Source organism: Canis aureus, chromosome 21 (assembly GCF_053574225.1).
Source record: "Canis aureus isolate CA01 chromosome 21, VMU_Caureus_v.1.0, whole genome shotgun sequence".
Classification (NCBI taxonomy): domain Eukaryota; kingdom Metazoa; phylum Chordata; class Mammalia; order Carnivora; family Canidae; genus Canis; species Canis aureus.
In genome coordinates this window covers 49,892,020-49,916,688 of record NC_135631.1, presented here as the reverse complement: position 1 = coordinate 49,916,688, position 24,669 = coordinate 49,892,020, and the positions used below count along the sequence as shown (strand labels likewise).

Below are 24,669 nucleotides of genomic sequence, written 5' to 3'. Positions count from 1 at the left end.
TTTTTTAATTCCATCATTTTATTCTTTATCTCTAGAATTTCTTTTTTATTCTTTTTTTAAATTCTTTTTATACTTTACATCTCTTTGTTGATATATTTTAATTTTGTTTTTACACTGTTTTCCTGATTTTATTTACTTGTCTGTGTTCTTTTTTTTTTTACTTGTCTGTGTTCTTTTAGCTGATGTGAGCATCTTTTAGAGTATTTTGAATTCTTTGTCCAGTAATTCATAGATCTCTATTTCTTTAGGATCAGTTTCTAGAGATTAATTTTTTCCTTTGAAAGGCCAATGTTTCCCTGTTTCTTTTTATGCCTTGTGATCATTCGTTGAGATCTGAATATTTGGGAAAAGAGCCACTTCTTCCAGTCTTTACAGACTGACTTGGTAGAAGGAAAGACTTCCACCAATCAGCCAGGCTAGCAATTCAGGGGGCCTCTCAAATCTTTTCTGGGGATGTGTCTTCTCTGGGATTATGTGTGCAATTTCCAAGTGAAAGAGATTTGCCCCTGTTCTCAAAAACCTGTAATCTCTTGCTCCTCCTGGTGTCTTTATGCAATACTTCAGTTTCTCTGAGGCTGTAACAAGCCACAGTGTTTGCCTTGGTTTTTAGCAGCCCCAACTTTGCATCTAAAGTACACTATTTCTTTCAGCATTCTAACTCAGGAGAGTTAGAAACCAGTCCCTCAAGCAGCCTGTGAAAAACCAGAACACTGGACACATGTTCCACTCTCTCTTTTTACCCAAGGGAGAAGCTAAGAGTTGGGAGTTTTGTCCTAATCACACCATGCTGTGCCAGGAAGGGGAAAGGGCTATAGGGAGTAAATACAATGAACTTTCTTGTCCACTTCAATTCCGGTTTTAGCTTTGTGTATGCCTGGAGAATTGTAACTATTTAAATGGTTTCTGGAATTCTCACAAAGGCAATATGATCTATATGTGGCTCTTAAATCAGTGTCTCTGTGGTGGAATGAGGTCCTAGGGCTTCCTATTGCACAATCTTGCTGATATTAGTCCTAAATTATCCATAACTTTTGCCATCCAAAATGATATTTGCACTTAGGTAGGCAAAGTTGAATAAAATTATTACTTCCTGGGCTACAATGTAAATGTTATAGTTACATTTTCAACTCACTTTCAACAGACAAATTAATACTACTAGTTGTAAACATTTGGCAATGTGGGCTCCTGAAGGGCAAGAATCATCTTTTGGTTATTCTTATCGTCAAGCACAATCTCTCATGCATAATAACTATCATGTTCTAATATGAGTTATAAATACTTCCCTAGAGAATAGGTCAGTTTCATTGCTAAGAATTTTTTTTCTTTTCTATGATCTCTACATATCCACTCAGATTCTGCTTGCTTATGGAGATAATACCAAGACTCTAATATAACACTGATTCTTAGTATTTTTTTCTCATTTTTAAAAAAATAACTGAAATCCATATTTTATTCAGATTTCCTTAGTTTCTACCTCATGTGCTTTTTCTGTTTCAGGATACCACATTACATTTAGTCATCATGTCTCCTGAGCTTCCTCTTGAGTTAGAAAGTTTCTTAAACTTTGTTTTTTAGTGACCTTGACAGTTCTGAAGAGTGTTGGTCAGGCATTTTGTAGAATGCCCCTCAACTGGGATTTTTCTGATGTTATTTTCATGATTGCACTGAGGTTATGTTTTGGGGAGAAAAATTCAGAAGTAATGGGCCATTCTCATCATAGTATGTTGAAGGTACATCTTATTATCATGACTTACCACTGTGGATGTTAATTTTGATCAACTAGCTGAGGCATTGTTTGGTTTCTCCATTGTAGAGTGTACTCTTTTCCCCTTCTTTCTGTATTTATTCTTTGGAAGAAAGTCACTACATGCAGGACATTATCTTTCTGAAGAAACTTAGTCTGTTATTTTGTCGAGTGTTCCACATTCTAGTTTGCTTCATTTTTTACAGTGTCATTTAATATGTTTCTTTATCCCTGCATTACCTGTAAATCTCTGTTATATGATTGATGCTGTATATATCACATCAGATGGTTTGTGACATCAGAATGACCCATATTAACAATCTTTTGGTTTTAGGATGACAACAACAGAGCTCTTCATTGTAAAAGTACATTTTTTTTTTCTTTGCAATTAGCAAGAAATCTATGGCGTATTCTTTAGTATCTTGTTCTTGGTCCATGGACATCTGTGCCATGAGAAAACAATATACAAAGGGATAGCTTCAAAGCTCCTCTCACTCACATCAGTAATCATCTATCTGCTCATTCAACAAACACCTCCTGAAGGCCTACTCAGTTCTAGGAAGTGTTTAGCTGCTGGGGCTTACAAGAGAGGACAGATGGGCTCTGCTCTTTAGCAGTACATCCCAGTGCTACAGAGCACTACAGGAGCTCCAATAAAGTTTGATCAGTCTACACTGGTCATAAGTGCAAGGTACTTTCTTTGGTGATTTTCATGTAAGTGTTTACCATACTTTGCTCATATATTAAAGATTTTCAATAGCAAATTTTGAAACAAAGAGTTTGTAATTTACACTTTAACTAAATCCTGTAATCCCTAAACATTCTAGTTAATTCTCATTGCCTCCATAAAGGGACTTGTGGAAGTATATAAGGACAAAAGTCTCTGGAGGGCAGTAGAGCTTAGATGAACAAATGTAGACTTCAGAGCTGGAAAGGAATAAATTCAAATCTCCATCTCCCAATTAGTAATCATGTTACTAGCTTTGTGATCTGGCTCAAATTACTTCTCTGAAGCATGGATTCTTTTACATAAGTTAGAGAAAATACCTATCTCTAAGAGTTTCTAGGAGAATTAAATAAAAGAACATATAAAGTACTTAGTACAGTTCCCAAACTCCTGGCATATAGTAAGTATTTGATAAATGGTACTCTTCTTGAGAAACAGCACAAAATATGCAGATACGATCAATTACCCTGACTTGGATATTTTTCCATTAGCAATGTAAATATCATATGAATAATAGCAAAATAATATCATGACAATAGCATAAGTCAAAGCCAATTCATAGTTTTCATTAGAGTCAAAGAAGTTTATAAGTCTCTGACAAAAATTTGCAAATTCCCACTCATTTCTCCACCCTGTTGGTATTCCAACACACCCATTACGTGTGCCTACAGTACGGGGGACAGCTAGGAGGTTGGGAGCCCACAGGACATATCTAACACAGGATTAAGCTTTAAAGCATAAAGATGGTACCAAAGACATCTTGCAGGCAGAAACCCTAAAAGAGGGTCTGTGTTCGACAGACAATATACGTCACCTTTCTGCTCAGCCAGCGTCCACAGGTCCTGAGCTTCTGCCCAAGAGAGTGTCATGGGATATTCCACAAGGACATGCTTGCCAGCATTAAGGAACTGCCTTGGGAAAAAAGAGAGAGAGAGAGAAAATACACTTCAAGTAATCTTCACATTTTAAAATGCCTTGCATGACAGAGAATGGACTGTTACAAATACACATAAGTCTCTGAGTCACGAAGGAAGGCAGATGAGAATCAGGGCCAGAGGATGAAATGTACTTCCTGCTACTTTCTGCTATGCTAGAAGAGAATGATTTTCTACTTATGTGTTAATTTGAACATTCATCCATTCACCTATTCATATATTCAACTAAGTACTATTTGCCAGCTACTCTGGAGGAGAAATAAAAGATATTAACATGTAAATTGCCTATTATCTCACATGATAGCAACGAATAAAGACTACCAAACCCATGACAGCCAGCTCTGCCTGAAATATGAGTAGGCATTTCCCAGGTACAACATGCAGGATGAGGGTATTTCACTTTGCGCAGCATATGCAGAGGTTTGGGTGTTTTATGGAGATTTGTCCATTTGGATAATAGTACGAATTTCAGCATGGCAGGGGAGTAGACTACAGGGAGTAGAGGGAAACAAAGTCATACAAGTAGCTGAGAGCCTGACTGTGAAGAATGTAGAATGCTATGTTCAGAAGTTTGGATTTTATTCTCCAGATACTCCCTAAGGTACAAACATTTATAAGATGAGAATAACAAAATCACCTTTTTAAGGAAATATACTCTGGTGCCAAAGAAGGGTGAAGGAAACCAAGGAAAGGTGTTTCTTTCCACACTAGAGTTGAAGTGACAAGGAGGGAGCAGCTTACTTCCAGGGAACAGCATGCTGGCACCTGCAATTTAATGCAAGGACCTAGAAGGGAAGTGAGATTCAGGGAAGTGGCTGGAACTGCCTGGTTAGCTGCTGGTCCCATGTGGGGCTCCTCCTTCCAGGCTCAGTCCCACCAAATGCTTGAAGGGCTCTAAGGCTTTGCATTTGAAAGTGGGGAGGAAGGACATATCACTTCTCTTGCTCTATAATGTCATCTCCCCTCTTCGATGCCACCACTACTTTCTTTCCTCACTTATTCTCATGGCAAAAACACTTCATGTTAAGGGAACTCTCAGAGATATTTAACAATATTAAAAGCACAAGGGATAAAATGTTGGAAGCTGATTCAAACTTAGAAAGGATTGTGACAATTTGCCAAAGCACGTCAAAGATGTTGGCTACATATCCTATTACGACAAAAGACAAGCACTATTCAAATTACTGTCAATAAAATTTTTATAAAGAAAACAACTTTAATTCTTTGTATTGTTTTAAGTTACAGTGTACAAGTAAATATTAGTTTTACATGGTTTTCATTTCCTTATACATTTAAAATGAATGGTAAGAATTTTTAGCATTTTGACAATTTTTAAAGGTAATGGCCTCCTGCAACTTTTTCCTTCAGTTATTAAGATTCCTTTGAGAGATTTCAGCTTGCCCCCATTTTTATATTCCTGCCCAGTGTGCAAGGTAAGGACTACCAACACTGAAAACCTACCTGATATAGTCCGCATGGCTGGAACTTTCACTGCAGATATAAGCAACCTCAACCTCCTGGCTGGAAAGAGCATCTTCCAAAGAAATCTGCTGGACTTCATCAGTGTTCCCAAGTTCTCGTCTATTTGAGAGTAATAGAAATGCAATTCAAAAGTACATAGAATACCAAATAAATGAGCACCATCCGTCTCCTCTCTTCCCAACAATGTCCTGATAACTAGCTTTTGGAAATGAAGAAATTTATTCCCTTCCTCCCACTTCCAGGGCATTTTCCACCACAGAGTGAGAAAAACAGCCTCAGGGTTTAAGTTAAGAGACCTGGCATTGAGTGCCAACACTACTGTTAACAGGCCGGATGATATGACAGTCTGAATTAGTCCACCTCTAAAATAAAAACAACTGATCTCTTTTGGTCTCATGAGAAGTGGTCTCTAGGATCACAGCCAGATCCAAGCATTTGGCCAAACACTACGACTACCAGACTTCACTCACAGTCTCAGAGAAGAAGGAAGATACATGCATATTTATAGTAACAATACAAGACTAACCTGAGAAATGTGCTTGAGGGTATAAGTGGGTAATTCAATGAAGGCAAGGTTCATCTAATTTAGGATTTCAGGTTAGGCTTCTTGGGGAGACGGTAGGTCTTAGCATGTAGGTCACGAGGAACAGGGTATTATGAGACAGCTTCAAGTATGGGTGCAATGGGAGTTACAGTGCTGGCTAGTAATTTTGCTCTCTCATTTATGTGCAACCCCCCTAAAATCTTACTGAGGGGATAAGATTGACCAAGGGCAGATTCCTACCACTTTTGGGTCTCTCTAGTGCCCCAGATGGTCTGCATGGACCATCACAATAGTTATTTATACTTGGATTTCTCTAAAGCACTAAAAAAGCAGAGAGGTGCCTAAGCTGCTCCTCACCCCCCCTCCTCACCAACACAGTGCCCACATCTTGTTCACAATTAATACTCATACATGACATTATATAGTATTAGTTTAGTGGGCGGTGCATGTAAGAAATGGTGGAGGAAGATGCCGAGTAAGTGGATCAGGGAAGAAGAAACACAATAGGAAATGTGGTTTTGTTTGAGTTATAGGAAATAAATGAAGTTAGAGGACGTAAAAGTAAGGCTCAAAATTATCAAGGGGAAAAGAATACATGCTGCTTAGATAATGGGCTTTGGAATCAAATAAACCTGTGTTCATGCGCAGGTCTTAAGCTCTGTGCAAATTACTTAACCTCTCTGTGGCTCAGTTTCTTTATGTGTAAAGTGGGGTTGATAACAGTATATATGTCAAATAGCTGATAAGGCTCCTAAAGCCCGGGGCTTTAGGCTATTATGATAACTGATAAAACAATTAAGCGGCACACACCGAAAGCCTTCCTTCAGGCCAACCCACCAAGTGTTCACTGTGCCCCTTCTGTAACCATCAGGCCCTGCTCTCATCTTCCCTGCCTTTGTCTTCGTAGTCCTCTTGAGACTGACTTGCTGTACATCGCAGCTGCAGGTCCAGCACTCCACCTCCCAGACCCATCTAAACTTGAGATCTTCCGGGGCTGTCCCTGAGTACAGTTCTCTGGAATGACCCCAGAGCTGGCGCTCTCTCTTTGGGGTCTGGAGAATCTCTGTGTCCCAACCCCTAATTCATCTCACTGGTCTTGCCATGAACTACAGGCACAAGGCAAATGCCAGCCACCTGGACACGAAGCCAATCAGGTTCAGGAATGCTGAGGAAGCATGTGGATTCCGCAAGTCCCTGATCCGCACAGATCCAGCTCTGCCAACGCCAACCACCACCACTCCGAACTTCCTCTCAGGCTGAAACACAAGGGACCAAGGTAGGATTTAAAAATAGTAAATGCAAAAATAAATAAATAAAAAATAAAATAAAATAAATAAAATAAAATAAAATAAATAAAATAAAATAAAATAAAATAAAAAAAAATAAAATAAATAAAAATAGTAAATTCATCGAGCAGAGAACAGCAAAACAAAGTCATGTCAGCAGGACCAGTCAGGGTCCAGATGAGGAAAGAAGCCAACCCAGAACCCACAAGAAGCTGTAGCATATGAGTCTGGGGTAAGACAGTCCCTTATATGAGAGCTCAGGGAGAAGTCAGCTCCACCCAAAACATACTTCCACAGGAGCTCTGACTGTGTCATCCATAGAAAAGGCTCCTCACATTTGGCTCCCCATTTCCATGCCACCTCTCCAAAGATGAGAGATTTTTCCTCATTAAGCTGTACCTGGTACTCCTTGAATCCTTCCTCCAGTGGACATGCAATCTGATACAGCTAGGGGTCATTGAGAGGCCACAGCTGCTTCATGAGATGCTGGCACACAGGACACAAGGCAAACCATGGGCTGTCCCCTTATTCAGACTCCCCACTACAGCTTTCTGAGTTCCAACCAACTTCACTCCCACTCTCCTGTGGTAGCTGACCATATTACTCAGATACGCTGCTGGGGGCTGTGTGCAAGTACCGAGTGAAAAATCAAGTTGATTCTCAAAGTCAAAGCCACTCAATTCATTCAAACTGATAAAATTACTTCTACGCATCCCGCAAACCCAGTTCTGCTTGGATGTCTCTGAGCAGGAATGGGAGTATCACCTCGGATTCACCCTTTCCCGCCACCTGTGAGATCTGCGTCACCATGTCCCACTGATTCTACTCCTTCCTGTGTTCACTGCTCTAGTGTTGGCCCAGGATTTCTTTGCCTCATTCACCCACTGGTCTCACTCCTAATTTTAAACCTTTCCATCATCCACAGGTCTGCCAGAGCAGTTGCTTAAGATAAAAACTAAATCCCTCCCCTTACTCCCTCCCCTTAAATGAAAAGCCCTTCATTTTCTCAACTGTTATTGACTGTCTCCTTCCAAAATTCGTGTCATGAAACCCTAGCCCCCAATTACGATGGTATTAGGAGATGGGACCTTAAAGAGGTAATTTAGATTAGATGTGGTCATGAGGTAGGAGCCGTCATGAATGGGATTAGTGTCCTTGTACGAGCCTCTCCCACCCCCTGCTCTCTGCCCAGGTCTCAGCAAGTCTGCAACCTGGAAGAGAGCCCTCACCAGAACCTGACCAAGCAGCCTGATCTCAGACTTGTACCCTCCAGAACTGTAAGAAATAAATTTCTATTCTTTTATAAGGCATCTGGTTTGTGGTACTTTATATGCTGTATCATAGTAGCCCAACTAAGACACCAACAAAAGAGAGAAAAATACTGAAGTTGAAGTTCTTTAAAAAAAAAAAAATTATGTTGTACACCTGAAAATTAATATATTATTTTATGTCAGTCATAACTCAATTAAAAAATACTTTAAGATGGAAAAAAAAAAAAAAAAAGGCCTCTCTGCCCCTTGGTGCTCATGGAACAAAAACAAAAAAAAATTTTCATTCTCTACCCCAGCCCCTCATCCAAGTTATATTTCCCTCAACTTTCCCATCTCTAAATGCCACCACCACCGACTCAGTTGCTCAGGTCCTTAAACTTGGGAGTTATCTTTGCCTTTTTTTCTCCGTCCAATATTTGATACTCAATTCATCAACATTCATAAGCCTTCAATCTACTGCTGTCCATCTTCACTGCTGCCCCCCAATCCAACTCACAATCTCATCACTTGGACTGTTCCAGTGGCCTTTGTAACTGGTTTCCCTGCTTTACTTTTTGTCCTGTTCTATTCCTCATAGAGCAGCAAGAATTATCGTTAGAATAAACATAACCAGGTATTATTATCTGCCCCTCCCCATCCACCTCCCAATTTACAACTCTCTGGAGGCTACCTATTATACTCAGAATAAAAACCAAACCACTTGTGGTCTACAAGGGCCTTTGTAATCTGGCCCCTGCCAATCTCCTTTAGTTCATCGCCTACCCCTCTCCCTCTCATCATACTGGCTGCCTTCCTACTCTTTTAGCAGGTCATGGTCATTTGCACTTTAGGGCCTTTGTATATATGACTTACTCCAAAAAGTGTCAGGATCCAAGGACGTATTGTGGACAGACCCTGCTCTTACAGAGATTTTAAAGAAGGAAGAGATTAAACAACTCAACACATGAATAAATATCAAGAGATAGTGAGCTTTACCAGGATACGTGGAGTAGGGTAAAGGTCATAGAGGGAGATTATGGGAGGAGGTGCCTTGCCTTTCAAAGGGTGGTGAGGGAAGGCCTCTCTGAGGAGGCAGCTTTGAACAAAGACCAGAATAAAATGAGAAGATGAGACACATAGTTATCTGGGGGCAAATGGGACAGAAGGCATTCTTTCAAAGTCTTCAAGGGGGGCAGATACCTGCAGGGCTTAGAAATAGTGGACATGATCATAAAACATGCAACAATATAAGTCTTCTAATTAAATATGAAAGTCTTTACCAAAGACTTCTTTACCAAACTTTGAGGCCTTCCAATGTTGGCTCCAGTCTACTTTTTCTGGTCACCTCTCCCACTGTGTATCTTTAGACTTTGGACTTTCCAAAGTACTGGAAAGTTTGTAAAACTCTGTATGTTTTCTATCTTTAAGTCTTTGCAAATCTTGTGTCCCTTGAGCTCCTCCCTACTGCCCACCTGGACACCTTCAAAGCTTTCAAGACTTGGACATCTTCATAAGATGCCCTTCCTTATCCTATTGGTTATTTTTTACATTTAATAAAATCCACCCATTTGTACATTTCTGTGAGTTTTGATCAACACACAGTCATATTACTACCACAAATCAAGATACAAAACAGTCCCATCACCCTTCTCCAAAATTATCTATGCTCCTTTGTAGCTAATCCCTACTCCCACTCCAGGCAATCACTATTTGCTTACTGTCTCAATAGTTTTGCCTTTTCCAGAAAGTCATAGAAATGAAGTCATATGATATGTAGTCTTTTGAGTCTAGCTTGACTTTAGCACAACAAATTTTTTTAATCTATGTTGTTACATGTATCAATACTTTTTTTTATTCATAAACCACTGAGCCACCCAGGCCACCACTTACTTTCTTTTTATTACTGAGTAGTAGGAGTCCATTATATGCATATACTGGTTTGTTTATCCATTTGGCAAATGAAGAACATTTCTGGTGCTGCTATAGTCAGTCATGGACTAGTTTTTGTGTAAACACAGTTCTTACTTAACTACAGTTTCCAGTCTGCAGCATGTCTTTTCATTTTCTTAAGAATGTCCTTTGAGGGGCAGCCCGGGAGGCTCAGCAGTTTAGCGCCACCTTCAGCCTGGGGCCTGATCCTGGAGACCCAGGAGAGAGTCCCCATATCAGGCTCCCTGCATGGAGCCTGCTTCTCCCTCTGCCTCTGTCTCTACCCCCCCCCCCCCCCCCCCGTGCCCCGTGTGTCTCTCATGAATAAATAAATAAATAAAATCTCTAAAAAAAAAAAAAAAGAATGTCTTTTGAATGAATATCTTAATTTTGATGAAGTACAACTTATCAAAAAAAGTTAATGTATCATTCTTCTGGCTAACACAAGGGCACAAAGATTTTTTTCCTTATACTTTAAGTTTTATAGTCTAAGGTGTATAGTTTTAGTTACTTTATGTTCTGATTTAATTTTTATACATGATGTAAGGTAGGAATCAAGAGTTCTTATAAAAAATTTTTTTAGGTAGAGAGGCAGCCTTTCAATTTCCACAGGCTGTATCAACTGCCTACAATGAGACAGACGTATGCCAGGCTTGTATGTAAATACTATTTAGACTTACACCAGCTCATGTGCCGTCTGCTCTGGAAGCAATGAACGGGTTTCTTCCCCCTCTTTGAATATGATATTCAATTGTTCCAACAAAAATTTATTGAGAAAAACTATCCTTTTTCCACTGAAATGCCTTTGTACCTTTTTGGTAGATATTGTCTCAATTGTTACAGTTTTATAGCAAGTTTAAAATCAGTAACTGTCAACTTTCCAACTTTTTTCTTTTCCAAAACTCTAGTTCTCCTGCCTTGATAGAAAAATTTTAGAATCACCTTTTCAATTTCTACCAAAGAGAAAAAATCTGCCAGGATTCTGAATGGGATTACATTGAATCTATAGATTCGTTTGGGAAAAAACATCCTGGAAGTGAATCCATATTCATGAACATGGTATATATCCCATTTAGGTCTTCCTTGATTTCTTTCATTCTATCACTTTCAGTGTATGAATCTTGAACATATTTTGTTAAATTTATATCTAAGTACCTTATGATTTCAGTGCTATTGTAAATAGTAATTTTTTTTAGTTTCTACTTCTAATTATTTGTTGCAAATAGATAATTGATTTTTGCATATTGATCTGGACCTCATAAACTTGCTGAACTCATTACTTCTAGCAGTTGGCTTTTGTTTTTGAGATTCTCTCATATTTTCTACATAGACCATAAGTCAGACCTAAATAGAGATGGTTTCACTTCTTCTCAATCTGCAGTTCATTCACCTTTCTTGCCTTATTGCACTGGGTAGGTCTTCCACTATCATTTTGACTTGGATTAGTGACAGCAGACATTCTTGCCTACTTTCTTTTTTTTTTCTTAAAGATTTTATTTATTTATAGAGATGTAGAGAGAGAGAGAGAGAGAGGCAGAGACACAGGCAGAGGGAGAAGCAGGCTCCACGCAGAGAGCCTGACATGAGACTCAATCCAGGGTCTCCAGGATCACACCCTTGGCTGCAGGCGGTGCTAAACCGCTGCGCCACCAAGGCTGCCCTCTTGCCTACTTTCTAATCTTAGGGAGAAGACATTGGGTCTTTAACATGAAAAATGGTGTTAACTGTAGGTTTTTTTCTAGATACCCTTTATCAAGATGTGAATATTTATATTTTGCTGAGATTCTTTTAACCATAAGTGTCTAATTTTATCAAATGCCTTTTCTGATTCTATTGATATAATCATAGAATTTTTTCTTCTAAAAATCTATCAATTTGGTGATAACTTATTCCTAGGATAAACCTCACTTGGTCATAATATATTATCCTTTTTATTTATTGATGATTCCATTTGCTAAAATCTCATTAAGAACGTTTGCATTTATGCTCATGAGAGTTACTGGTCCATAATTTTCTTATAATGTGTAATGATTTCTAGGATGACTGATTTTATAAAAGCATTGCTTTTTATAATGCCTGTATAAAATATATCACTGTTAATTCCACTAAAGAACTGTCTTTTTTTTTTTATGGTACTAACTCCAATAGATGGAACACATGCCTTAAAATAGGTGTCCTTTATCCAAAAAAATTAAGATCACTGCTAAGTTCCTTGGCTTATGGCTAGATAAGAAGCTACTAGCACATTTAAGTAAATGACATTCTTCATGAAAAACTATGAGATCATCCATTTAAAACTCTCAGAATAATTCATAGAAAGTATATTAAATTACACATTGAATGGATGAGCTACTAACTATAGACATTTACATGTGAAGCAGCTCTTTTAAGAAATAAGACCCATAAATATGTCTTTCTTGGTATAATATACATAATTGGATAAAATGTGGAAGACCAATGTTGTTACACTATGTTCTCTTAAAATCTTTAAAAATCATACAATCATTAATCCATTTGTGCTTACAATATTCATATGTACAAACTTAAATTTTAAAACAATGTCTGTACATAATAAAAGGGTTACATATATGTTTATATATGTTAATATATGTGTTAACATATATAACTGCACTATTGTTTAAAACACTTTCCTAAAGTCAAACCCTCCTCTTCAGGTGCAATAACTTTTCATGCCTAACTGCTGACATGTGGAAGTCCCTCTGGATATTAGTGAAGTACAGAAGGCAGTGATAAAAAAAAACCCACCTAAAGCCATTATTCCAGGTTTTTGAACAGCTTCACCTGCACCTTCCCCACCTTCACCATCAAGCTCATCATCCATAAAATGATCCATTTCTTTGCATTAAACTTGTTTCCCATCATTGTTAACTCTATGTTATACGGAGCCAGCTGCTGACCTCTTTCTTGCCTAACAGGAAATCATCCAACTTGCTGTACATAAACTAGTAACATGGCTTCCATTACCATGATAAACTGACAAAAGGAAGAAAAGAAATATACAGTGCTAAAGAGAACTAGCCAGTCTCCCGTGACATCCTCTTCATTTAGCACTGGCCCTCACCACACATTCATTTGAACATTCGCATCCATGGGTCAATTTTCCTTAACCACCAAGTTTGGAGCTCGTAAGGATTACTCCTCGGGAGCATGTGCCAAATTTAAAGACTGTGAAGGAGTAGGCCAAGCTGGGCTGGCATCTGATGTGGCCTGAGCTAAAACCACGGCTTGCTATTGCACATAATAGCACGTGATACTAAGGAGCATAGATGTTTGCCACCATAGCATTCCGCAATGGGCTAAAAGCAGAACAGACTGGGAATCTAGGTTGCAATAGCTCGCCCAAGACACTAGGTGTCTTCATTTCTTTGAGTTACAGGTGGTAACTGGGATCCATTTGTGCTTATAGAAACATAACACTGTCTGAATCCTTCCAAGGAAGTACTGGCAGCTCTAAACAAGGTTTATTTATTTTACACACTCCCACAAAAAGCACATACTATATTATTCCATTTATATAAAAGTCTGGACAGTGCAAAATAATCTATAATAAAAAAGGTGGATTTCTTTCTTTAAGATTTTATTTATTCATGAGAGACACAGAGAGAGAGAGAGGCAGAGACACAGGTAGAGGGAGGAGCAGGCTCCACATGAGGAGCCCGATGCGGGACTCTATCCCGGGACCCCGGGATCATGCCCTGAGCTGAAGGCAGATGCTCAATCCCTGAGCCACCCAGGCGTCCCAACAGAAGGCAGATTTGAGGTCTCTTGCCTAGTTGACAGGAGGTGAGAGAGATGAAAGGAAAGAGTACAAAGGAAAATGAAGAAGCTTCTGCAGGTGACGGATAACCTCATTATTTTGGTTGTTAGGCTGGATTCACAGGTGCATACATACATCAAAACTTATCAAACTGCATTTTGAATATATGCAGTGTATTATATATCAAGTATACCTTAATAAAGGTTGTTTTTTTTAAAGGAGTACCTGATATCTTAAGACATGCTTCTTAAAGTTTCCCACTGAAGTTTTATTCTTTACAATAAAAGAATTAAAACTCTCATGGGTCTGGGACTATAAGCCACAGCAGCCAACTACAAAAACTACATTTAAATCTCACAGTATATCTTTAAAATTTGTACACATTACTTCCTAGTCCATAAATGTCTGTGTTTGTTTTAATATAAACATATCGTTTGATGTTAATTACCAGTTAAACTGTATAACATTTTCCCCCACAAATTTTCAGGTTAAATAGATACCATAAGAAGATATACTCTGTTTTCTTTGTTGGTATCACTTGCAACTAAGAGGAGTATACAAAATTTTTAGCAGCACAATTGAAAAGTCTGGATGCTTTTATGGTCTTTCTGTACTGTTTCTGTCCCTGCACTCTTCTTTTTACCCGCTTATAATTACTACAAAACTGAGAAAAAATATATATACATATTTGCCCATATTAGATGCTACTTTCCTCTTTTAAGGAAGTAACACCTAAGAATTCCAACTATTTGTCATTTAATCGATTTGAAAAAAAAAAAAAATACACTAGACTCTTCATTTACCCAGGAAGGGAGCACTTTTGGTTCTGAACAACTGAATCTTCTAGATATTCAAGAAGATCTTTTTTGTTGTTGTGGTTTACTTTTCACTGGATTAGACAATGCCTATGGGTTACAATTATGAACTTCAATTTTTATTATATAGTCCCATGGCTGTTGAGAAAGGTGGAGATAATCTGCATGGCAGTGGCCCCAACCAAGTCTCCCAGGCCTGTAGGCTCATGTTTGCTACAGCCTCTTGAGTGTTTGCAAAACTTGTAAGCAGAACATTTGACAAATGAATCTGATTATTTGAGCTTGCATTTTCATGATCAACTATTTGTAATTTTATGATGCTTTTTAGGTAAGTGTTTTTTGTTGTTGTTACTGTTTTTAAAAGACTATTAATTTAGAAAGCAAGTGAGCAAGAGAGTAGGCAGTGGCCTTTAGCTCCCAGAAGACTCCTTCAGTTCCCTGACAAATGTCCCTCTCCAAAGGCAGTTCACATCATAGCCACCTGCTTCTTCAATCCAGCAGAATTTCTCTCAGTAGAAAGGTTTTAAGTTAAAAACAGATGTAATTTATATAAAAGGCATAGTAGGGATATATAAACATGCAAGTTGCCTATCCTTTTTTAAATTAAGACACTTGATACACTGACTTTATTATGAATATTCATTTTGGAAAATATGCTCAATATAGGCCACTTATTAGACTTTCTCCAGCTGAAAATAAGTGTTTGAAAGGTGAAAATTAAGTGAAAGCAGTTATATTAGTGATATTTATCATGATTTTTCAATTAAATACTCTGTAAGACCTTCATCTAAAACCCAAGGTGATTTCCTAAAATACTTATTTATTTACATTCTGGGGCTCTGGGTTCATGACCTGAGCTGAAGGCAAGATGCTCAACACACTAAGCCACCCAGGTGCCCCTAAAACCCAAGATAAGTTTAAGATGTAGGCAGCTCAGTCACCCTTTTTTGTTAGGTGAGCTGGTGATAGAGAGGAACCTTATGGCACTGCCTTGGGTGATGGAAATCCATAATCACGTGAGCAACTTGGGCAGTGTTCTGAAGGAAACTGAGCTTGTTTAAGCCGGCCTGGTACCCACACTGCTCTCTTGCATGCTGCACAGTTCTATTCAAGCCTAGAGCCAGCCTGCTCAGCACTGTGTCATAGGGCCCCACATGGAAGAGGATGAACGAGGATGGGAAGGAGACCGGAGACATAGTGTCATCAGGTGGCTTGGCTGTGGGCTAGATCCCATCAGTGTGGGCTTCAGAAGCCTCTCTCCAGCATCTCCTTCAACTGCCCATCCCTGGGCCTGGGGAGGTTCCTCGTAGCAGTCTGAGCACCTGGGTTAACCTGTTTATTCACATGCTCTCTTCCTCCTCAGCTGCCTGGACCTCCTCTACCCATGTGCCTGCTATCAAGTTCCGTTTCTTCTAAAAGAGCTTAAATTGACTCAAGTAATAAGCCTTTACCATCTAAACTGTTGAACTCCTAGCCATAAGGGTATTCGTAAGGTTCTCTTATATCCTTTTAATATTTATGGAATCTGTAGCAGTGTTCTCTCTTTCATTTCTGATGAAAGAGATTTGTTTGGTAACCGAGGGTTTTTCTTTTTCCAGAGCTAGGTTAGAGGTTTATCAATTCTAATGACTTCAAAAAACAGTTTTTGCTTTTCCTGATTTTCCCAAATGTTTTTTTGTTTCCTATTACACTGATTTCTGTTCTTCTCCTTTATTATTTCAGATTTTCTGCTTATTTTGGATTTAATATGCTTTCTTCTTTTCACTTGGATAGTAGGAGTTTAGGTCCTGATTTGAAACTCTTTTTTTCAAAAATAAGTATTTAGTACTATAAATTTCCCTGTGATGACAATCCTGCATCCCATAAGTTGTGAAGTGTTACACTTTCATTTTCATTCAGTCTAATCTTCCTTTTGATTAGTTCTTTGGTCAATGGATTATTTGTAAATGTGTTACTTGTATTACAAATGTTGAGGAGTTTTCCAGGTATTTTTCCTTTATGGGTCTCTCACTCAGTTCCACTACAGTCAGAAAACATTCTTTAAATGAAAAAACAAAAAAGAAAAAGAAAAAAAAAAAAACCCTTTAAATTATTTGAATAAAATAAATAAAATGATTTGAATCATCAAAAAATTTTTGAAACATGCTTTATGATCCTATTCTAATAAATGTTTTAGGCACACTTGAATGTCTGTTTTACTGATTTTGGGTGGACCATTCCCCAAGTCTTTAAGGTGAATTTGGCTGATAATGTTCAAGTCTTCTATATCCTTACCAATTTTCAACTTATTCTACCAATTACTGAGAAGTACCGAATATAACTGTCGATTTGGATATTTTTCTTTTCAGTTCTATCAATTTTTGACTCATATTTTAAAGTTCCATTATTAGGTACACAAATGTTTAAATTGGTTGTCTTCTTGATTAATTGATCCCTCCATCACTCTGAAAGGACAATTTTATTCCTGGTAATATTCTTTGCCCTGAAATTTATTTTACCTGATTCTAACAATCCACTCCTCGTTTCTGCTGATTAGGGTAAGCATAGTACATTTTTCCCAACCTTTTATGTTTACCCTTTGTGTGTTTTTATATCTAAAGTGAGCTTCTTGTAAGCAGGATGTAGTCAGGTGTTAATCTAACATGTTTTGCTTTTCAGTGAGGCATTTACATAATTTACATTAAAATTATTGGTATGGTTGGGTTTCAATCCAACATCTTGTTTGTCTTTGTCTTCTATTTGTCCAATCTGTTCTCTCCCTTTTTTTCTGCTTTCTTTTAGGTTAATAGGGTATTTCTTATGATTCCATTTTACCTCATTTGTTGGCTAAAGCTGTAATTTCTCTTTAGGAGTTATTTTAAGGCTTTTATGTTATACATATTTTATCTATCACAGCTACTTTATTTATTTATTTTTTTTATTTATTTATTTATTTATTTTTTTATTGGTGTTCAATTTACTAACATACAGAATAACACCCAGTGCCCGTCACCCATTCACTCCCACCCCCCGCCCTCCTCCCCTTCTACCACCCCTAGTTCGTTTCCCAGAGTTAGCAGTCTTTACGTTCTGTCTCCCTTTCTGATATTTCCCACACATTTCTTCTCCCTTCCCTTATTTTCCCTTTCACTATTATTTATATTCCCCAAATGAATGAGAACATATAATGTTTGTCCTTCTCCGACTGACTTACTTCACTCAGCTCACAGCTACTTTAAAGTAATACACTATTTCATCACATGTAAGACTTTATATTACTGTTGTTAACACCATTTACTTCAATTTTTAAAATATTTATTCATTTACTTATTTAGAGAGTATAGGCATGAGCTGGGGAAAGGGCAGAAGGAGAGGGAGCATCTCAAAGAGACTCCATGCGGAACCACAAGGGACTGGATCCCAGGACCCCAAGATCATGACCTGAGCTGAAATCAAGAGTCGGACACTCAACTGACTGAGCCACCCAGGTGACCCACTTCCATTTTTTAAAAATCCCACACAGTACCAGTGAAGAATAAGTCATTAAAAAAAAGAAACCATTCCAGGATGCCCAGGTGGCACAGCCAAGTGAAGGCTCCGACTCCTGATTTTGGCTCAGGTCATGATCTCAGGGTCCTGAGATCCAGCCCTATGTCAGGGTCTGCACTCAGAGTGGAGTCTGCTTAAGACTCTCTCCCTCTCTCCCTCTGTCCCTCCCCGTCATGCTCCCTCCCTCTCTCTAAAATAAATAAATAAATCTTAAAAAAAACAACAACAACATTGTAAGCGTTCTAAGCATAGAATTTTAATACAGGAAATTTAGAGGCTTATATAACCATTGCAACCACTGGGGAGCTAAAGCCAGAGAAGCCATCACTGACCATCTCCCTGATGTACTGGAGCAAGTGATTCTCAGAGCTTGCCTGGAAGCCAAGATGTCTGGAAAGTGTCTGTAGTCTACTTCAGCCTGCAGTTCAGGAGAAACTGAGTCAGAGAAGCTTGACTGGCTGCTATTGCTAAACCACACACCAATCTGGGCTCACTTCACCCCTGACTAACACATTTGACTACAGTTGGGCCCTGTGGAAAATAGTCTTTCTTCTGCCTTCCAAGTTTCCTGAGAGTGCCTGTAACTAGCCAACTTCACATATAGAGGGGAACTTTGGGAAATGTCGTTTGGAAATACTACTTTTCAGAAAACAAGCAGGAACATAAGCTTCCCATGAGCTTCCAAAGAGCCATGGGGTTAAGAAACCTCCATCATCTGGAATAAAGCCAAATTGCTTTCTTCATTTCAAAATTTAATGATACACACAAACTTGTATATATGACCTGGCTTGCACAGTGTCAGAGTGAATGATCAAGCACTTTAGAGTTTGATTTAGACAACACTGCCTTGCAAACCTGTCACAGAGGGCCCAAATACTCATATCTTAACAGCTGAGTTCCTCTTTAAAAAAGGACTTTATTTTTTGAGGAAAATAACTCAACCATTATACCTGAGCCTCTTCATATTACATGACGCCTGTTTAAGGCGTGTTCTGGAAGGAAACTGCAAATCAAAGACATAAGGACTTCTGGTTTCCCATTTGACATGTAAGGAGCTGGAAAGTTGCCATGCTATTCTAACAACAATGAAAAAGCTAAACAGACTGAAAAATCAACACTTCTTTGAGGATCCTTAAAATATAGGTCAAACCACTATCCCCAAGATGGGAAAAACAGGCAAATGCAGAGAATAACAACTGACTAAGAGCACAGACCCATGAGTGGAAACCACCACAGGAACCAGTGCCACGGTAAGGAGGGCATCAACTGTAATGATGAATTGCTGGAGGCTGAGTACAGACAATTCTGAGAGTTAAAAAGTCCAGGATGACCCAGTCATAGGGGGACCACCTCAGTTTTGTGGAATTTTAATCAAGTTCACGCAATATATATTGGAAACATTTCCCCTTGTGCATCCAGGAAGAGGAGAGAAAGAGAACCATTTTTGAAACATGCCAGAGCACTCTGTTCTTAACAGGGCCTGTCCTCAGGGAAAAGCACCCAGAGCCTAACTTGCTGGATTACTGTCGGAGCCTGACTGACTTCAGGGAAGGGAAATACCCACCTCTAGCCCACTCAAGCTATCTTCTCCCACCTAAAAAACAAAAACAACAAAAAAAAAACAAAACAAAAAAACAAAACTGAGCAATATCTGTAGAGTTCACAGTTCAGAGGCACAGACTCACTAACAGATCTATTCATCAGACTGTAGCATGCTCCCCCCCCAACCCTCCCTCACCACATCACTAAAGGCCTGCTTTATAGCAGTTCTTCTTACACAGTCCCTCCTGTGTGGATATCAAGAAAAATTTGAGAAGACATACCAAAAGGCAAATAAAGAAAGAAAAGGAAGAGAAGACTAGAAGAAAGAAAGAACGAACCACAGTCTGAAGAGAAAGAGCAAGCATCAGAACCAGGCATGGTAGAGGTGTTGGAATCACCAGGATGATAATTTAAAACAAGTACGATGAGTATGCTAAGGACTGTACCAGATAAAGCAGACAGTATGCAGCAACAGATGGGCAGGAGACACAGAAGTCCTAAGAAAGAACCAAAAAAAAAAAAAAAAAAGCTAGAAATCAGAGACGTTTAACAGAAATGAAGAAGGGCTTTCCCGGGCTTCTGAGTAGACTGGACTGAGCTGAGGAAAGCATCCCCAAGTTCAGGAATATCTCAATAGTAACCTTCAAAACTGAAAAGCAAAGAGAACAGAGACTGAAGAAATCACAACAGACTGTGGAAGGGCTGTCAGGCAGCTGCAGGAGGCGAGACACCAGCAGGACAAGAAGCCAGAAGAGATAACACTTTGCCTACAGAGAAGCAAACAAACTCCACGCTGCTTCCCCTCAGAAACCATGCAAGCACAGAGAGGAGAGTGAACTATTTAAGGTGTTGAGAGGCAAACTTACAAACCTCGATTTCTGTTCCCTGTTGAGTGATCCTTCAAAAGTGAAGAGGAAATAGAGTTCTTGGGCAAAAAAAAAGAAAAAAAAATCAAGGGGATTTGTTGCCATTACACTGTCTTGTAAGAAGTGTTGAAAGAAGTTCTTTAGAGACAAAGAAAATAATAAAGGCAGACATCCAGGTCTACATAAAGAAAGGAAGAGCACCAACAAGGATTAAGTGAAGGTAAAATTATAACCTTTTCTTATTAATTCATCTAACTGATAACAATTTGTTCAAAATAGTAACAGCAACAATATTTAATTATGCATGTTTATACATATGTATCTTATGAATTTATATGCTTATGTATGCTTACATAAAAGTGAAATAAATGACCCAAAGCACGAGAAGAAATAGGAGTATTTTGTTAAAATACTCACACCTTGTGAAGTGGTATAGTTGTTATTTGAAAGTGGACTTTGATTAGCTGTAAATATATATTACAAACTCTAGGGCAACCACAACAAAAGGTTAAAAAGAAGTATAACCAATATGCTAAGAGAGGAGAGTAAATGGAATCATAAAATGCTCAAATTAAAACCAGGAAAAGGGGATCCCTGGGTGGCTCAGAGGTTTGGTGCCTGCCTTTGGCCCAGGGCGTGATCCTGGAGCCCCGGGATCGAGTTCCGCATCGGGGTCCTGGCATGGAGCCTGCTTCTCCTTCCGCCTGTGTCTCTGCCCCCCCCTCTCTCTCTTTCTATGTCTATCATGAATAAATAAATAAAATATTAAGGGATCCCTGGGTGGCGCAGCGGTTTGGCGCCTGCCTTTGGCCCAGGGTGCGATCCTGGAGACCCGGGATCGAATCCCACATCAGGCTCCCGGTGCATGGAGCCTGCTTCTCCCTCTGCCTGTGTCTCTGCCTCTCTCTCTCTCTCTCTCTATCATAAATAAAAAAAAAAAAAAAAAAACAGGAAAAGAGTGGAAGACAAAAATGGGAGCAAAGAACAAGGGCAACGAATAGAAAATAGCAAGAAATATGAATCTAACTGTATCACTTTGAACGTTTATGGTCAAAATGCATCAATTAAAAAGACAGAGAACATCTCAGTGGATCAAAAACAACACCCAATGATATACAGTTTACAAAAAATCCACTAAAATATAAAGACACATACAGATTAAAAGTAAATTGCTGGAGACAAATATACCAAGTTAATATTAATCTAAAGTACAAAAGTGACTACAGTAATTTCAAGAAGGGCATTACATAATATTGGGATCCAATAATATTAACTCTTCACATATATGTGCCTAATGAGAGCATCAAACTACGTGAGGCAAGACCCAGTAGATGTGCAAGGAGAAAAAGATGAATCCAGTATCATAGTTGGAAATTTCAACACCCCTCTGTCAAAAGTAGACAGATCCAGCAGGCTAAGAGCAGTAAGAACACAGCTGAACTCGACAACATGAGTCCACTGGGTAACACTGGCATGAGTCCACTGGGTAACACTGGCATCTATGGACTATTTTCACAACAGTAGAATACACATTCTTCTCAAGCTCACATGGAACATTCAGCAAGACAGACCACGTTCTAGACCACGAAACACACTTCAAAAATTTAAAAGAACAAAAGTGATGCAATGTCTGTTCTGAGACCAAAATGGAATTACACTAGAAATCAACAATAGAAAGATAACTGGAAAATCCACAGATCCTAGTGGCTAAAACTCTGGGGGTCAGAATCAGCAGAAGGCTGAAGAAAGGGCAAGAAAGAGGAGCAGAAAGGGGAACGGTACACACGGGTTATGAAAAGGCTGAAGAATACAGAGAAAGGAGCCAAGAAGGGGAGGGCCATAAGTTTCTAGAAGCCAGGATGTCTAAAACTCCATATTTAGTTATTTGCTTTGCTCTGCTATCTCAAACCTTTGGAAAAATGCTACGGAAGTACAGGAACAGGAGCACTTTTAAGACAGCAGTAAAAGGACACACACACATAAGGGACGGCAAAGTGACTCAAAAACTAATTCAGGGTCAAATCATTGTTACCAGGTGAGCTTGCTCCCCCTTTTGGACTCAAAGAAGCTGGTGTCTGGAACTCCAGATCTGATCACAGAATTCGGAGGAAGTTAGGATTAAGAGAACACATTCTGTCAACTTAGAAAAAAACTGTTTTGAGATGAAAAGGGTAAAAGAAAACATAAGGGGGTGGCTCAGTCAGTTAAGCATCTAACCCTTGATTTAGGCTCAGGGTGATCTCAGGGTCATGGGGTCGAGCCCCATGTCAGGCTCTGTGCTGAGTGTGGAGTCTGCTTAAGATTCTCTCTCTCTCTCCCCTTCTCTCTCTACACGGCCCCCTCTCTCCCTCTGTAAAAATAAAATAAAATCATTTTGGAGGAATCTCATGAGGGCAAGTACTGGACCACCACTCTGGGAGGGGGAAAGGAGATTCCAAATAATCAGTAAACATCCACTGTTTACAGGATCAAGAAGTTTGACAACACTCTGGTGAGTGTGGAAAAACAGGTATAGTCATACATTGCAAGAGGGAGAGAAAAATGGGCAACTCTTGTGGTGAGCAACTCAGAAATACTTCTGCAAATACTCTGTGCTTCAGGAAATCCATTTCTAAGAATATATCCTATAGAGATACACAATAAGATGACTTGGGTTTATTGCTACCTTACTCATAATAGCAAAAAATTGAAAATAACATATACACTGTTACTAGCGGGTTGATTATCTGTTATGGTAGGCCCTTAAAATAGAATATTATACCACCATCGAAAAGAAGAAGTTCTTTATGTATTTAAAGGTATTGATCTGGGCAGCCTGGGTGGCTCAGTGGTTTAGTGCCACCTTCAGCCCAGGGTGTGATCCTGGGGTCCCGGGTTCTAGTCTCATGTCGGGCTCCCTGCATGGAGCCTGCTTCTCCCTCTGCCTGTGTCTTTGCCTCTCTCTCTCTCTCTCTCTCTCTCTCTCATGAATAAATAAAATCTTAAAAAAAAAAAAGGGGGGGGGGATTGATCTCCAAGACAGATTGTTGGGTAAGAAAAACAAGATACAAATCAGTGTAAGTTGTGCATTAGTTTGCACAAAAAATGGAGGGGACAGCTGGTGAGAAAAAAAATGTTGTATATGTTTAGAATCTCTGAAAGGATAGCCAACAAACCAGTAACACTGTTTGCCTAGGAGCAAGAGACACAGAGCAGCTGGGAGGGAAGGGGACTTTTTAGGGTAATTTTTTTTTCTAAATTCTTTAAAGTTTTGAATCATGTGGATATATAATATATATAACAACAATGATATATATATCATTGTTATCCAAAATAAAAACACTTAAAATAGATACAAACGTCCAAAGGATGCTCCAAGCAGATTAGAACTCTACAGCTGGTGGACTCTTTGGTGCACTCCCATTTCCCTTCCAGGAGGTCCCTCTACGGTGCCCAGAATCTTCTGCTCCCCATCTTGGGGACCTTCTGCCCCTCGCTGCCTGGTCAACTGGCCCCCATCATCTAACTCCTCACACCTCCAGGCTACAAGTGCTGCTTTCACTCACACTTTCTGGCCTCGCTATCACCTGGTTCCACTACCATGACACTGTCCATCACAGACCACCTTTTCGTCGCTAAATCCAAGGGCTTTTTCTCAGCTGCACTCTCCTGGCCCTCAGCCATATTTAAAACTTGACAGACCTTCCCTCCTTTCTTGGCTTCTCCCACCTCTTACTGAATTTTTCTTTTCACACTTCACTGCTTTCCTTCTTTATCCTGCCCTCTGGATGTAGTTCCCAGTGGTCAATCCTTGTCCCTCTGTTTTTTTCTCTTCCCTGTATTTGGGGTGGGGGATCCCTTCATTCATTCATTCATTTATTTATTTATTTATGATAGTCACACACACACAGACAGAGAGAGAGAGAGAGAGAGAGAGAGGCAGAGACACAGGCAGAGGGAGAAGTAGGCTCCATGCACTGGGAGCCCGACGTGGGATTCAATCCCGGGTCTCCAGGATCGCGCCCTGGGCCAAAGGCAGGCGCTAAACCGCTGTACCACCCAGGGGGGATCCCTTCATTCCTAAGGTTTCTATGACCACCTGTATGCTGAGAACTCTAACACCTTGAGCTGTGAGCTACCCTTTCCTCCAAGCTCCAGTCCTAAGAAGAAATGCCAACTAGGCATTTCCAATTTTCGCCATCTCATTCTGACATTATGCTTTGTACTAGGTGCCAACCATCCACCCCGCCTGACAGGCTGTGCT

The 24,669-nt window shown here is 39.3% G+C and overlaps 1 protein-coding gene, 1 long non-coding RNA gene and 1 pseudogene across 9 annotated transcripts in view; 1 reads left to right on the top strand and 2 right to left on the bottom strand.

Annotated features, from left to right (window-relative positions):
* LOC144293067 (uncharacterized) overlaps positions 1–8,044 on the top strand; it is a 42,927-nt gene extending 34,883 nt beyond the window's left edge. Inside the window, exons 2-3 of the long non-coding RNA XR_013360570.1 lie at positions 6,545–6,708; positions 7,911–8,044. This is a non-coding gene — a long non-coding RNA (uncharacterized LOC144293067). The remainder of the gene's footprint in view (positions 1–6,544; positions 6,709–7,910) is intronic.
* The window catches only part of BLVRA (biliverdin reductase A), a 77,745-nt gene that overhangs the window by 16,667 nt on the left and 36,409 nt on the right, over positions 1–24,669 (bottom strand). For 7 of the 8 annotated variants that reach the window (XM_077864134.1, XM_077864138.1, XM_077864137.1 and 4 more), the window contains 3 exons: positions 6,567–6,688; positions 4,868–4,987; positions 3,286–3,383 (listed from right to left, as the gene is read on the bottom strand). In XM_077864134.1, coding sequence (XP_077720260.1) covers positions 3,286–3,383; positions 4,868–4,987; positions 6,567–6,688 — 340 coding nt within the window. Of the gene's footprint in view, positions 1–3,285; positions 3,384–4,867; positions 4,988–6,566; positions 6,689–18,350; positions 18,370–24,669 lie in introns of those variants that run through there. The other variant, XM_077864139.1, reaches the window with a different exon arrangement.
* LOC144293135 (homocysteine-responsive endoplasmic reticulum-resident ubiquitin-like domain member 2 protein pseudogene) lies at positions 12,422–13,203 on the bottom strand (annotated as a pseudogene).